Source organism: Pongo pygmaeus, chromosome 15 (genome assembly GCF_028885625.2).
Source record: "Pongo pygmaeus isolate AG05252 chromosome 15, NHGRI_mPonPyg2-v2.0_pri, whole genome shotgun sequence".
Taxonomy (NCBI): Eukaryota; Metazoa; Chordata; class Mammalia; order Primates; family Hominidae; genus Pongo; species Pongo pygmaeus.
The window spans coordinates 62,855,370-62,869,271 of record NC_072388.2 but is presented as its reverse complement, the minus strand read 5'-3'; the positions used below and the strand labels follow the sequence as shown (position 1 = coordinate 62,869,271).

The 13,902-nt window shown below is 37.3% G+C and overlaps 1 protein-coding gene across 10 annotated transcripts in view; it reads right to left on the bottom strand.

The window, feature by feature from the left end:
- SYNE2 (spectrin repeat containing nuclear envelope protein 2) overlaps window positions 1–13,902 on the bottom strand; it is a 433,601-nt gene that overhangs the window by 186,035 nt on the left and 233,664 nt on the right. For all 10 annotated transcript variants that reach the window (XM_054449822.2, XM_054449816.2, XM_054449824.2 and 7 more), the window contains 10 exons: window positions 13,290–13,490; window positions 12,781–12,952; window positions 11,947–12,059; window positions 10,374–10,576; window positions 9,797–9,916; window positions 9,407–9,698; window positions 8,102–8,253; window positions 7,038–7,347; window positions 4,773–4,937; window positions 3,454–3,795 (listed from right to left, as the gene is read on the bottom strand). In XM_054449822.2, coding sequence (XP_054305797.1) covers window positions 3,454–3,795; window positions 4,773–4,937; window positions 7,038–7,347; window positions 8,102–8,253; window positions 9,407–9,698; window positions 9,797–9,916; window positions 10,374–10,576; window positions 11,947–12,059; window positions 12,781–12,952; window positions 13,290–13,490 — 2,070 coding nt within the window. The remainder of the gene's footprint in view (window positions 1–3,453; window positions 3,796–4,772; window positions 4,938–7,037; window positions 7,348–8,101; window positions 8,254–9,406; window positions 9,699–9,796; window positions 9,917–10,373; window positions 10,577–11,946; window positions 12,060–12,780; window positions 12,953–13,289; window positions 13,491–13,902) is intronic.

Genomic DNA, 13,902 nt, shown 5'->3' with positions numbered 1-13,902 from the left:
CTGCTGCTTCACTTAACCTATACAGAAAGGAGGAGATGGAAGGTACTTCTGCCTACCCATATGTAAAAATTCAGAAATACGCATCTATAAAAATATGCAGTATGGTATTGAATCATAAGCACAAATACCCGTCATACTGAATTTTGCAGCTTCTTTTGTTTCTAGGTCTGCCTGAACATTTCCAATATTAAAGAAAAGGTCAACCAAAGGTCCAGATCTACAAAATCACCTGCATTTCATCTGAAATGAAATTCTTGGCAATGGATTCAAATATATACATGCTATGATGGCAATTTTTGGAAACTGCCATCACATTTTCAACAAAATTCTAAGATTAATGACATTTATTAAAGAAAAAGTAAAAGAAACAAAAACTTTCTAAAAATTCTTCTGGGGTCTGTTTAAAATAATCTGATAAAAGCCTCTCTGGATTCCAAAAAGGCATGTGAAGTGAGTATTAATTAGCAATTTAATTAGTGTTAGATTTTAAGCTGTGACAACTATATCCTCACATTCTAGCAGAATGACTAGCACAAAATAAGTCTCAAGTAGTGTTTTTAATGACTAAAGTGCTTATTTTCACTATCACAATGATTTTATATTAATCAAATTTATAATTCAGTAAACTGTGCCTTTATGTGTCCTATGTATTCATTATATTGAGAATCCAGCTTAAGTCATTAACACAGTTATGTCATTTGTCTCATTATACATGTACTTTATTTGTCTAAGCATAAATCTGATCTCTTTTGCTAGTTGTTGTTCAACTTTAAAACTGCTCTTGACCTTAATAGACTAATGTTATATAATATTACATACTCTAATATTACATACAAGAAAATACAGCCAGTACTCAGAGAAAACAAGCCACACAGATACAGAAAAATAGCCATGTTACAAAAGAATAAAGAAACAAAATGTTGCTAGAGAATGAAAACTAGTTATCTGTATCCAGACTTATGAAAATTATTTGAGGACTTCAATTCCTCCATTTGCCCTGAAAAAAACATTTAAATGAAGTATCATAAACTATCAAAAACCCTTAAATTTGTATCATAAACTATCAATAACTCTTATCATTCAAGATTAAGTAAAAGCTTAATAAATTTTTTAAACCATTTTTTTTTCTTTTTTCTTGAGACAGGGTCTTGCTCTGTCACCCAGGCTTGAGTGCAGTGGCACAGTCTCAGCTCACTACAGTCTCGACCTCCTGGGCTCAAGCAATTCTCCCACCTCAATCTCCCAAGTAGCTGGGACTATAGGCATGTGCCACCACCTCTGGCTAATTTTTGTATTTTTTTTTTTTGTAGAGACTGGGTTTCACCATGTTGCCCAGGTTGGTCTCGAACTCCTGGGCTCAAGCAATCTATCCACCTCAGCCTCCCCAAGCGCTGAGATTACGGCTGTGAGCCACTGCACCTGGCCGAAAACAATTCTTATTTTTAGATTATGATCTTTATATAGTTCTCAACATACTCTATTGAGTTTTGGGGGTTCACAGTCAAAATGGATCTGGGAAGTTAGTTTAAAAGTTGTTAGGCAAGTAACTCCCTTTAGCAAGCTCATCTGTTAGGACTGTGCCCTCTTGTACAACCTATCTCATAGAAAGCACTGAAGTATTTTTCCTTTTTAACTTTATCACTTATTTATTTAGAGACCAGGGTGTTGTGCTATTGCCCAGGCTAAAGTACAGTGACACAATCATGGCTCACTGCAACCTCAACCTTCGGGGCTCATGTGATCCTCCCACCTCAGCCTCCCAAACTGTTGGGAACACAGGCGCAAGCCACCATGCCCAGCTAATTTTTAAATTTTTTGTAGAGATGAAATCTCCCTATGTTGCCCAGACTGATCTCAAACTCCTGGGCTCAAGTGATATTCCCACTTCAGCCCCACGAAGTGCTGAGATTACTGGTGTGAGCCACTAAGTCTTGATTATCTATTGCTATTTAAATACTGTTTTAAAAGTTTCTTTTACACATACAACATCAAGAGCCTCACTCACTGATCCCTTAATCCTCTAAGACATATTACCTTTTTAAAAAAATTAGAGAAACCCTGTCTTCTACTAAAAATACAAAATTAGCCAGGCGTGGTGGCACATGCCTGTAATCCCAGCTACTCGGGAGGCTGAGGCAGGAGAATCGCTTGAACCTGGGAGGCAGAGGTTGAGGTGAGCCAAGATTGCGCCATTGCACTCCAGCCAGGGCAACAAAGTGAAACTCTGTCTCAACAACAACAACAAAATTAGAGATAGGGTCTCACTCTGTTGCCGAGGGTGGACTACAGTGGTGCAATCACAGCTCACTGTAACCTCAAATTCCTAGGCTCAAATGATTCCTCCATCTCAGCCTCCCAAGGAGCTGGATAACAGATGTGAACTATCATGCCCAGTTATTAATATTTTTATTTTTTGGTAGAGACAGGGTTCTTGCTATGTTGCCCAGCCTGGTCTCAAGGGATCCTCCAAGGCCTCTCAAAGTGCTAGGATTACAGATGTGAGCCACCATGCCCAGCCTGACACATTTCCTTAGCAATATCTAACACTGTGGGATTTGTTTAAAAAACTTTCCTCACAGAGAGATGCTCCATAGGCATTTCACATTGTTTTACATATTTTTAGAAAATCCTGCCTGGTTCCTTTAATCTTCCATGCATTTCTGTTCTAGGGAGACAATAAAAGTGCATGTTCTTTTTATTCCTGTTGCTTACTTACTCCCTAAAAACCTGACGGGAACTCATACCTGAATGTTCTAACCTCCACTACTGTCCCACTGGACCCTGACTGTGAGAAGCTGCGTGTCAGGGAGATCCTCTCAAATATAGTTTACTGGATCTCTCTTTGTGCAATTCCCATTTCAATCTGTAACCTATGAAAAAGCACTTTAAGAGCCACAAGAAATGTACTCATGTGACTGTTCACAGTGAAAACAAGAAAACATTCTTCTTTCTTCTCCCTAGGGAAAGCTAGGAGCCTAAATGTTGCTATCCTCACACTAAATGATATAACAACAGAGGGTTAACACAAGAGGAAAAAGATAAGAAACTATCCTTTCCAACAGTCTCTGATTTTATTATGAAATCAACCCCCCAAAAATTGGGATCTTGGATTTTTTTCCTGAGAAAATACGTAAAGAACATTTTCTTTTCTTTCGCCTTTTCTAATTTGCCTTTGTGCTCTTGACCCAAGAAACGGTATCTGATTACCTATCAGAGAGAATAATAAACCTAAATTGATGACTGACATTTTAACAGACTGAACAGCAATATTTCACCAATGAAATCCTGGACAATTTTCTAAGAGCTCTTTTTACAAGTAGGCTTCATAAATAGCCAGGACATTGAGGATTTAATTATGAAATCAGAATGCTTGATTCACGACCCTCTTTTCAGAGCCAAATACCTCTTCATTCTCAGACTCACTGTCTTGAAAGTGCAATCATAAGCACTTACCTTGTTTATTTCCCAGTCTTCCTCCAACTTTTCCACTGCAGCTGATTCCTGAGTAGACTCCTGCACATCAGAAGTGGCCTGCTTCTCTCTGCCTGGCAGAGTAAACTTTTCTTTCTTTTCTGTTGAGCATTTTGATTTGAGAATGCTGTTGAGACAACATTCCATCTCCTGCTTAGCAGATTCAAGGCTGTTTTCCAAATCTTTTTGTTTACACTTAAGTGATTTTATATCATCTTTAATAATCTTCTGCCCCACTGAAGATGTATTTTGCTTGACGGATTTTGCTAAAGCTAAAATCTTCTTTAATGTGCCATCTTGTAAACTGAGTCTATTCTCTAGTTCCTATGAGTGGAGAAAAGATTGTTATATCTCCATTCAATTGCCACAAAAGTTAATTGACTTTTGTAAATCACAGAGTATTCTTGCTTCACCAGTGGAAATATTTAAAAACTTAACAACTCATATCACATAGAAGAAACTTTGGCAAAATTTAAACCAATGTTGCATCTCGGATCAAATTCTCAAATATGTATTTTAAGATACTAAAATGTTTGCAACAAGTAATTTAGAAAATTTTCACAGCACAGTTCTTACAACACAGGGGCAATCAATAGATATTCGTTGAATATATGTTTTGTTCAAGATACGTCTTTGTCATACAATCAAAACACTGAATAATAGGTGCCTATTATGTGCAAAGTATTAAAAAGAATAGAAGAATCATTTAGAATGTACCCACATGAATCTAATGCTAATATTTAAAATTCAGAGCAAAACTTTGTGTTGATGAGAAATTCATCTAGTGTACTATCTTGAATATAGCAGAAAATCAATATTTAGTAAATGCATAACCAAATATGACTAATTTTAAAACTCTAGACTGAAAAGGAATTTGATGTACTGCAGCAGCTACTTTGAACTAGAATAAATCTAGGTGAACGATGTACAGTTTATCAGTCGTTATCCTAATGGGCTACACAAGAAGCATTCACTCAATCATTCATTCATCCAACTAACAGCCAAGTACTAGGATAGATTTTGAAGTTACATAAAGGAGTAACATACAGGCCTTTCAAGGTCCTACAGTCTAGTGGGTAAAACTGTCCCTGAGGGCCCACCAAGTGAGGGTCAATTCAAATTATAAATGGATTTCTCCACTAAAGAAGGACATTCTCATTTATTATGACTGGTCAGAGCTTTAATTACCTAAGAGTCATCTGAATACCAGTGGAATTTCTGACAGAGGACACTGATTAATCACACTGTAATTAACATTAATTTTTTTTAAATGTATATCATGTCTGGACACTGTTTAGTACCTGCAGTTTCTGCAATTTTTCCTCAACAGCTATTTGATCCACAGCCTTATCAGAAAAACTGACAAATTCCTTGGAGAAATTGTCCAATGTGGTATTCAGGTCTGTGATGCAAACCTGGTATGAATCATGTTCTCGAACGTGACCTTCCAAGTTTTGCACAGAATCCTAAAAATAAAGCCACAGACAATTTATAAATTATTTCTCTCTGATTGTTTTCACTCACAAAATTATTAAATGACTAATAAACACTTGTTTACCAGTTTCATCTTGAAACAGGAATATGGCTATAAATTAGAGTTCTTAAGATTTTAGGGTTTGAGATATTTCACTGCAAAGTCTCCATCTCCCCCCCCCAAAAAATGACTCTTATTGAAAACAATGTTTTTTCCATGCTTCTTTGCCTTCATTTCCCCTTCATGAAGGTAATTTATTTGTCAAGATGTTTATAAAATGAAATAGCTACAAATTATATCATTAAATTCCAAACATTCATGATAAAACAGCTTCCTTAATTATCCTTTGCAATAAAACCAACTACCAATTTCCACACTTGGAAATGAGACCATATGAGATCAAACTAACCTCAGATTCATGTCTTAACAATCAAACTCCAAACCTGTGTGTTAGGAAAATGTAATCCTAACTCAAAAGTAAAACCACCTTTAGTTTCTCTCCCTGGGATAGGAAAATACAATGACCACAGCGGATCAAAAAGCAGCAACTACTAAATTAAACAATTTACAGAAGAACAGGTCTATCTTAACCCCTGCCCAACTTCTGCTATCTGTACAAGCAGGATTTCTTACCCAGGCAATCTTTACATGGAATCTGGCTTTCAGTGTACAAAGAATTATAAACAGTTCTATTAAAAGAATATACTCCCTCATGACAAGCTGATATTTTACCTCATAATTATTATTTTTTTGAGATGGAGTCTCACTCTGTTGCCAGGCTGGAGTACAGTGGTGCAACCTCTACTTCCTGGGTTCAAGTGACTCTCCTGTCTCAGCCTCCCCAGTAGGTGGGACTACAGGCGCGTGCCACCAAGCCCAGCTAATTTTTGTATTTTTAGTAGAGACGTGGTTTCACCATGTTAGCCAGGATGATCTCAATCTTCTGACCTTGTGATCCACCCACCTCAGCCTCCCAAAGTGCTGGGATTACAGGCGTGAGCCACCGTGCCCAGCCTGCCTTGTAATTATTTTACTGAAGATCAGGCAGGAAGATCTGAGGGAGGGGCACTGATAAGAAGGTGGATATAAGATAACTGACATAAACTGCTAACAATAGATGATGGACGGATGGATAATATTGACACTGTTACCGTCATAGAGATGCCTGAAAAATCTTAACCCATTCTACCCCTAAAGAGGGGAATTTTGATGAGAGAATATAATATCATCATCAAATAATACAATAGCAAAATGAGCTGGATTTATTCCTCCATCCTTGAGAGTTAGGATTTTCATCTAAAAATGATAAATTAGGAGCTGGGCGCAGCGGCTCGCGCAGGTAATCCGAGCTATTCCAGAGGCTGAGGCAGGAGGATTGTATAAGGCCAGGAGGTCTAGACCAGCTAGGGCAACAAAGCGAGACCCCATTTCTACAAAAATAAAAAAATTAGCTGGGTGTAGTGGCGCATGCCTGTAGTCCTAGCTACTAGGTAGGCTGAGGTGGGAGGATCGCTTGAGCCTAGGAGTTCAGGCTGCAGTGAACTATGATTGCAACACTGCACTCTAGCTTGGGTGACAGAGCAAGACACTGTCTCTAAAAATAAATAAATAAATAAATAAATAAACAAACAAACAAACAAACAAGATCAATCAAATTAGAAAGCTCTTCGTTTACCAAAAGAACAACAACAGGCCAGGTGTGGCTCACGTCTGTAGTCCCAGCACTTTGGGAGGCCAAGGCAGGAGGATCACTTGAGCCCAGGAGTTCAACACCAGCCTCGGCAACATGGCAAAACCCCATCTCTAAAAAAAATACAAAAACGAGCCAGGTGTAGTGGCAAGTGCCTGTAGTCCCAACTACTCGGGAGGCTGAAGCAGGAGGATCACCTGAGCCCGCAAAGGTTGACGCTGCAGTGAGCTGAGATCATGCCACTGCACTCCAGCCTGGGCAAAGAGTGAGACCCTGTCTCAAAAAAATAAAATAAAATAAAACAAAACAAAATGAACAACAACAACAGAAAGTTCCACATACGTCTTGCATACTTATGTATAATTAGAACAATCATTTAAAGCATTATTTTGACCACCTCACCTGCAGTTGTTGAAGAAGACTTTCATGTAGATGCTTTATTTCCAGCCAAGGCTCTTCACTGAAGCTGGGATTTTTAGTGCACTCCAAGAGGTAGTTTCCTTGAGATTTTAACTCCTTTAGCAAGGATGTCAAATCTTGGGCTTTCTTGAGGAATTTCTTATAAATCTTTAACTGAGCTTTCTTCTCCTGCAGACCATGTTGTAGAGCAAAGCCTGCTTCCTGTTTCTTCTTTAGTTCTATGAGCATTAATCTCAGATCCTCCTTACTTTGTAAATATTTCTCTCCTTCTAGTAGAAGCTTTTCTTGATGGCTAAATTTCACAAAATATTTTATAAATGAAATGGTATTTAGCAAAATGGACTAGCATTTTGCATATTATGTAACATACATCCTAATAAACATTAAGATAACACCAATATACATTGTTCCCAGAGACTCTTTTGATATTAGAACATTCTAAATAACACTGTTTAGCTTAGAAACCAAGACAGAAATTATTACTAAAAAATAATTGTTTTCTGTTACATAATTTGACCAGAGAATATTTAATAATTTAGATTTCAAACAAGTCCCAACAGTTTCTATGAAAGCAATTATGTTTTCCCATACTTTACTTCTTCATAAAGTAAAATAAACATTCCGTATATTAACCGACTAACTAGTTTATGCTTTCTATAGCTTAAAATTAAGATCTGATTGGCTCTTCAGATAAACATAAAATTCACATTTCTAAATATTAAATGTACCATTGTAGACATGATATGAATTAAGAATTTTCACTGGAATTACATCCATTGGATTCAGCCACCATTTATCAATGTTCACATATTTAAGAATTTCTTAAAATAAATATTTAAGAGCATTAATTATTCTACAGTGATACCATGCAGATAATGAGGTTGTCTGGTTTTGGTTTCTGTCTCTGATACTGTGGATGTCCCTGACATTACTGACTTTCTCTCCAGCAGATATTATATCCAAACCCAGGAGGCAGACAAAACATACTTGTTATGGCTTCACTGGGAAACGGGATATGATGCAAGTGGTGCAGGCATGCCCTTTACCTTAGGTAGGTGCTAGCTAAATGGAGTGTGTTGTCCCACTGGTTGCTGATGTCAGCGAGGGTCTTCTGAATCAGCGGGGCCTCGCTGCTCTCAGCCTGCTTCATGATGGTCTCTATTCTGGCATCCCCTTCAGGCTTCAGCAAAATGATTTCCTGAATTAAATAAAAGAGATTTTACAAGTCATTTGCATTACTTAGAGATACTACATGGTATCTCTTTATTTGTAAGCTTTATATAGAGATTCTATCTGTAGTGTATATTTCAACATAATCTTTTCATTTCTATATGTACCCAAAAGACAAAGATATCTCTCTTCATATTATATAGAGTTAGTTCTCCATAAATATTTGTCAGTTTGAGCTGACTGCATTCCTGCTCTTCTCTGGATTTTCAATACTTTCTTTATGTCCCCAAAACCCTGGCAAAACGTCTTCCTATCCACTCTATTATTTATGGATGGAGAGTTATGATAACAATCTGACAAGACATTTTTATAACCTAAGCATAGACTTATGACTTCCCATAGGAAAATACAGTGTCCCTCATGCCAACTCTTGTTTCTCTACCATGACATAATTAATTCTCATTCTCACTTTCTCTGGGAAAAATCTGGATATGATCCCAAATGATTCTGATTATTTACCAAGTCTCACCAACCTTAAGAGCTCACGATTTTTGGCCATTTCTTCCTCTAAGAATGCTTCAGTGAATGTGATTTCAGTTCTCCTAGAGTTCCTTTTAAGCACAAGTGCTTCTGTCCCCTGTATTTTTATCTAGTGATTGAATTTTTAAATTTACTATAATTAAATTTTAATTTTTAAAAATGTTTACTGAATCTCCCCTTAGATAAAAAGGGAGCCCAAGGGAGCTTGAGACTTCCTTGCTTTCCCCTCCCACTATCTAATAAACTTTTATGAACCATACACATTCATTCTGAAGAACTCCCCTGCCTCGACATTGCTGATGCTTCTGCTATACTGACATATGTTCTTTTGACATCCTAGCAAACTCCCTCCCACTAGCAGCTCTGATTCATTGTCTTTATTTCAATTCTTCTGCACTCAGTGAAGATGGACAATAGGCACTGCTCTAAGACAGGACATGCTTTCTCTCTTTCATGTGCATCAAAGTAATTTTAGATCTGTCACAACCCATCTTTTTTGTAAGCTCAGTGATCTGAATTTCTTCAACCATTCCACAGGGATCTGATTTTCCATTAAGAAGCACATTTTTACAGTTTTCCTCTACATCTTTTCAAAACTAGAGTTCACTCGGACTTCTGAAATTTAGTTTCCATAGTTATACCTTGATTTTTTGGATTCTTTCCTCAAGTGGCATTTTGCCTTCAGATGAATTCAAAACCATAAGGGACTCTTTAATCTCTTTTATCCAATGAATTACATCATGTGCAAGATCATTAAAGCTCTGGTCCTCTGTGGGTGGTAACTTATCCTCTTCCTCGATTTCACTTAGTTGTCTCAGTAATGTCTGGTATCTACCCATCAAACATGTTGATTCCATTATTATTTCTTCTTCTTCAGTAAACCCATATTCCTTCAAAGAGTTGTTCAACTGGGCCACAGATTCAAACTGTTCCCTGTAAATTCCAAATACCATTTAAAGTTTATAGGAGTAAACACACCATGGAAGAAACCATAATCTCAGGTAATGTATTTCATACAAGATCAGCTATACCTCTTTCTAGCTAAAGCTTGGCAGAACAGCTCAGTTTTCTCCCCTGATTCTTCCATTCCTTTCCATTTCTCTTCTTGATTAGTCAACCACTTACTCAGGTTTCTGTGGTCATCCCGGAGTCTAAAAGAGCATTACACATGTTTAAATACAAAATAAGCAAAAAGTGTTTATACCAAAGAAAAGGATGGCACAAACCTTGTGACTCAACCAGGTTTTTATAATATATGTTTGTTATAATTTAAAGAGAATTAATTTGTAATATAAAAAATCTAATTAACAGCCTGTATGATTGCAGGGTTCTATGGTATTAAAGAAAACCACACAAACGTCTCATAGAGAACAGGAAACAAACAGAAAACTTTTTTCAGACTATCCCATGAACCTTTGCTACATTAGACAATGTGAAGATTTTTCCCGAATTTTTATATTTCTAGCACCAAACCTGGATTGAAAAGTACGCCTTTTGTGTGTGAAATTTGTGTGTACTGCGTATCCCAGTGCTCTCTGCGCTGAGGCAGAGTACAAATAAAGATATGGTTAGAAAACATGTTATTTAGATATCATTTTTATTTCCTACCTCAGTAGCTGCTCCAAAGAGTCTTCAAGCTCCTTTGCTCGAGCCTGGCATATGGACTCCATTTTTTCTAATTCGAATTCCTGACCCACGAGCCAACTGGTAAGCTCCTTCACATGTGCTTTGGGCAGATGCTTCTTCACATGCTTCAGTACACTGTCCACCTGCTTTATTTTACTGTTTCTTCCTTCAAGACTCAAGAAATCCTTCAGAAAGACAGAAAGTCCATTACAATCTCCTGGCAAGTCTGAATGTGCTCTCTGCCACCCTCACGACACTTTTCCAAACCAGTACACAGACATACCACCTTAAGATCCTATACGAAAGAAGGGTGATGGAGATGTGGCTATCTCCAATGGCAGATGATTTATAATAGCTCTGACTTCTTGGGAATTACATCAAGCAAAGTAACACAGAGCTACCAGGAAGATCAGCAGGAGCAAGACCAGGAAAGCTACAGTTTCCTATCCTGGCTGCGTCCAACTTCTCCACAGACTATTCTCTATTTAACGTTGCCCAAATAAGAATTTTATCTCAATGTTTACGTTTCAAGGTTTGGGCATCAATTGTTAAGGTCCAAGCAATGGGCAAAATTAAAGGCAAACAAGCAAACAAAAAAAGATGAGACTTCAAATTGTTAGAATAGGGGTGATTCTATCAGTAAAGAATGGTACCATCAAAGCAAGGAATTAAACAGTGAACATTTAGTGCCATTGATAAGATTAAGAACATAACTTATCATCAAAACATTAAAGTAATAGATAGTCTACCCTAAAGTGATCAAGATTTTAGGGTACCACAGGCCTTTCATACGCCCCCGTGAACTCTGCCTTTCATTTCAGGATATCCTCCACTACGTTCCAACCAGAAATGTACTGAAGTTCAGCGGCAATAACTGGAAAAAGATGTATAAACAAGTCAAAATACCTCTTTCAAGAAAGGGGATTTTAAAGTCCAAATTAGGTCTTTATTTTTTATCAAATATGATTTCAACACAACTGAATTCCCCAGTGGACACTAAACAGCATCTTAGAATATATGTAAAAGTAGAGATTCTGTAAGCCATTTGTACACATACCCAATAAATAGAGTCTTAAATATTTGGAAAAAGGCCAAGTTATTTGGGAATATTATCTCTTATGTGAAAATATTAGTAAGTCAAAGTACTTATTACTCTATCTCTTTTTTATTTGAGACAGGGTCTCACTCTGTCGCCCAGGCTGGAGTGCTGGAGTGCAGTGGCATGATCTCAGCTCACTACACCCTCCTCCTCCCAGGCTCAAGCGATCCTCTCACCTGGGACTACAGGTACTTGCTGCCACACCCAGCTAATTTTTGTATTTTTTGTAGAGACAAGGTTTCACCATGAGCTTGGTGAACCTTTCACCAAGGTTCGAGACCCAGGCTGGTCTCGCACTCTTGAGCTCAAGCGATCCACCAGCCTCGGCCTCCCAAAATGCTAGGATTACAGGTGTGAGCTACCGTGCCCAGCCTCCCTATTTATTTTGATACAGTTCTATGCCTCCAGTATTTTAGTATTGAAAATTTTTATTAAAAATATACATATATCTCTTACAGAAAGTTTTTGTAGCTTTTGTTCCACACTCTTTTTTGTTTCTGATGATTCAAAACACTCCTTAAGGTTCATTTGAATGTTGCTGAACCAGTCATTAAAGTTCTTGCATTGATCTGCAGGGGGAAAAAAAAGCTCTATTCATTCAAGGAAGACTTCATACATCTTGTTAAAGTGAGAGATTTTGAAACTTGTTTCCCATGCCATAGATATACATCATTGTGAAAGTGGTAATAACCTCTGAAACCCAATTTTGAGGGCTAATAAAGCCTAGACAAGGTTTCACCATAAACTTGGTGAATCTTTCACCAAGGTTTGAGACCCAGGCTGGTCTCAAACTCTTGAGCTCAAGCAATCCACCCGCCTCGGCCTCCCAAAGTGCTAGAATTACAGGCGTGAGCTACTGCGCCCGGCCTCCCTATTTATTTAGATACAGTTCTATGCCTCCAGTGTTTTTACTACAATTAATCAAATAATTGTAGTGTATTTTCTATACCAAACGTCCAAGCATACAGGACACTCAAAGACACTGCCTGGACCGCTTGTGCACCAGTATTTCCCCAGACTCACCAACCACAATGAGCAGGTCAAACACTAGGACCTTAGTGACTTACCTTCAAGAAAGAAAGAAAGGTTTGGAGCTTGCAAGAACTAGATGTTATTTATGTCAAGCATAAATCAGTCTTTGCTCCCAAAAGATTTATCTGATTATTATTTCCTTAAACGTAGTCTGTGCAAACCATCTCTAAGTCAGGCTTAGATTAGCTTTTGTGTTCACAGTACTACATTCATACTTCAAGAGTCCCAGAAACAAAATAAGAGAAATGTTGCACTCACCATTCAATAACTTAGAAAAGTGATCTTGCAAAACACTTTTTTTGGTATTAAATAAATCACTGACACTTTCATATTGCTTTTTCAATTCAGAGAGTTCAGGAGTCAGACAACCTATTTGATTCTCAAGTAATATCATACTGTGTTTTTGCTGTAGAATTTGCTGTTGTATCTCCTAAATGTATAAACAAACAACAACCATTAAATCTTAAAACAGGCTCAAATTACACAAAGCATATTAGATCTCAAATGTTTTGTAAAAATCTCAATGACTCTCTGTTGAGTGGATTCACTTTCTCTTTGCTAGTAAATGTATGATACAATGTAAGTTAATATCAAATAATTATCATGCACAAGGCAATTCAAAGACGAAAATGCTAAATATACAAAAGCGGTTTTTCTTTCTTCTTCGACTTTTTTTTTTCTATTTTTATTAACTCTAAGAGCTCAAGACAACTGCAAATAGTGTGAAAATAAATCTGAACCACAGAAGACAAGCAGCTCGATAGCACCTCTAGTTTAGTGAAGATCTCCAAGCTGTCAGAAGGAGACAGGGCTTTTAAGAGGGATTCAGTCATCCCGATCTGGGTCTTGGCTTGGTCGAGATCCTCCCTTAGCTCAGCAGTGCTGCCACTGAGTGCATGGCAGTTGGAGTCTCCTGTTAAGCACTTCTGTACATGTTCCATCTTGTTCAAAATAGAGGACTCCATGACCTGAAATCATGAAATACATGAAGTTGTATAACGGTCATTATTTAACTAGATTTAAGACAACTGCATTGCTAAAGAATGGGTTGAGATTACTTCATTTCAATGTGAAATGCATTCTTCTCATTGTTCTACATTTTTCTATGTCACTGATACAATTTGAATTTTGCCTTTAAAGGATAAAGCATAACATAAAAAAAAAAACTGAAATGGATATTCTTCTTTCTAAGAGACAAACTTGATCCTTCCCCTCAACACAAGTTTAATCTAGCATACCAACTAAGGTGCTGTCTCATGGTGCTCATGACATAAAATATAAAGAAAAATATATAGAAAAAAATTAAATAGCCTGCTTTTTATTGAGTGTTTATGACGTACACAGCATTGTGGTAAGCACTTTGTGTACAAAATACAGGCT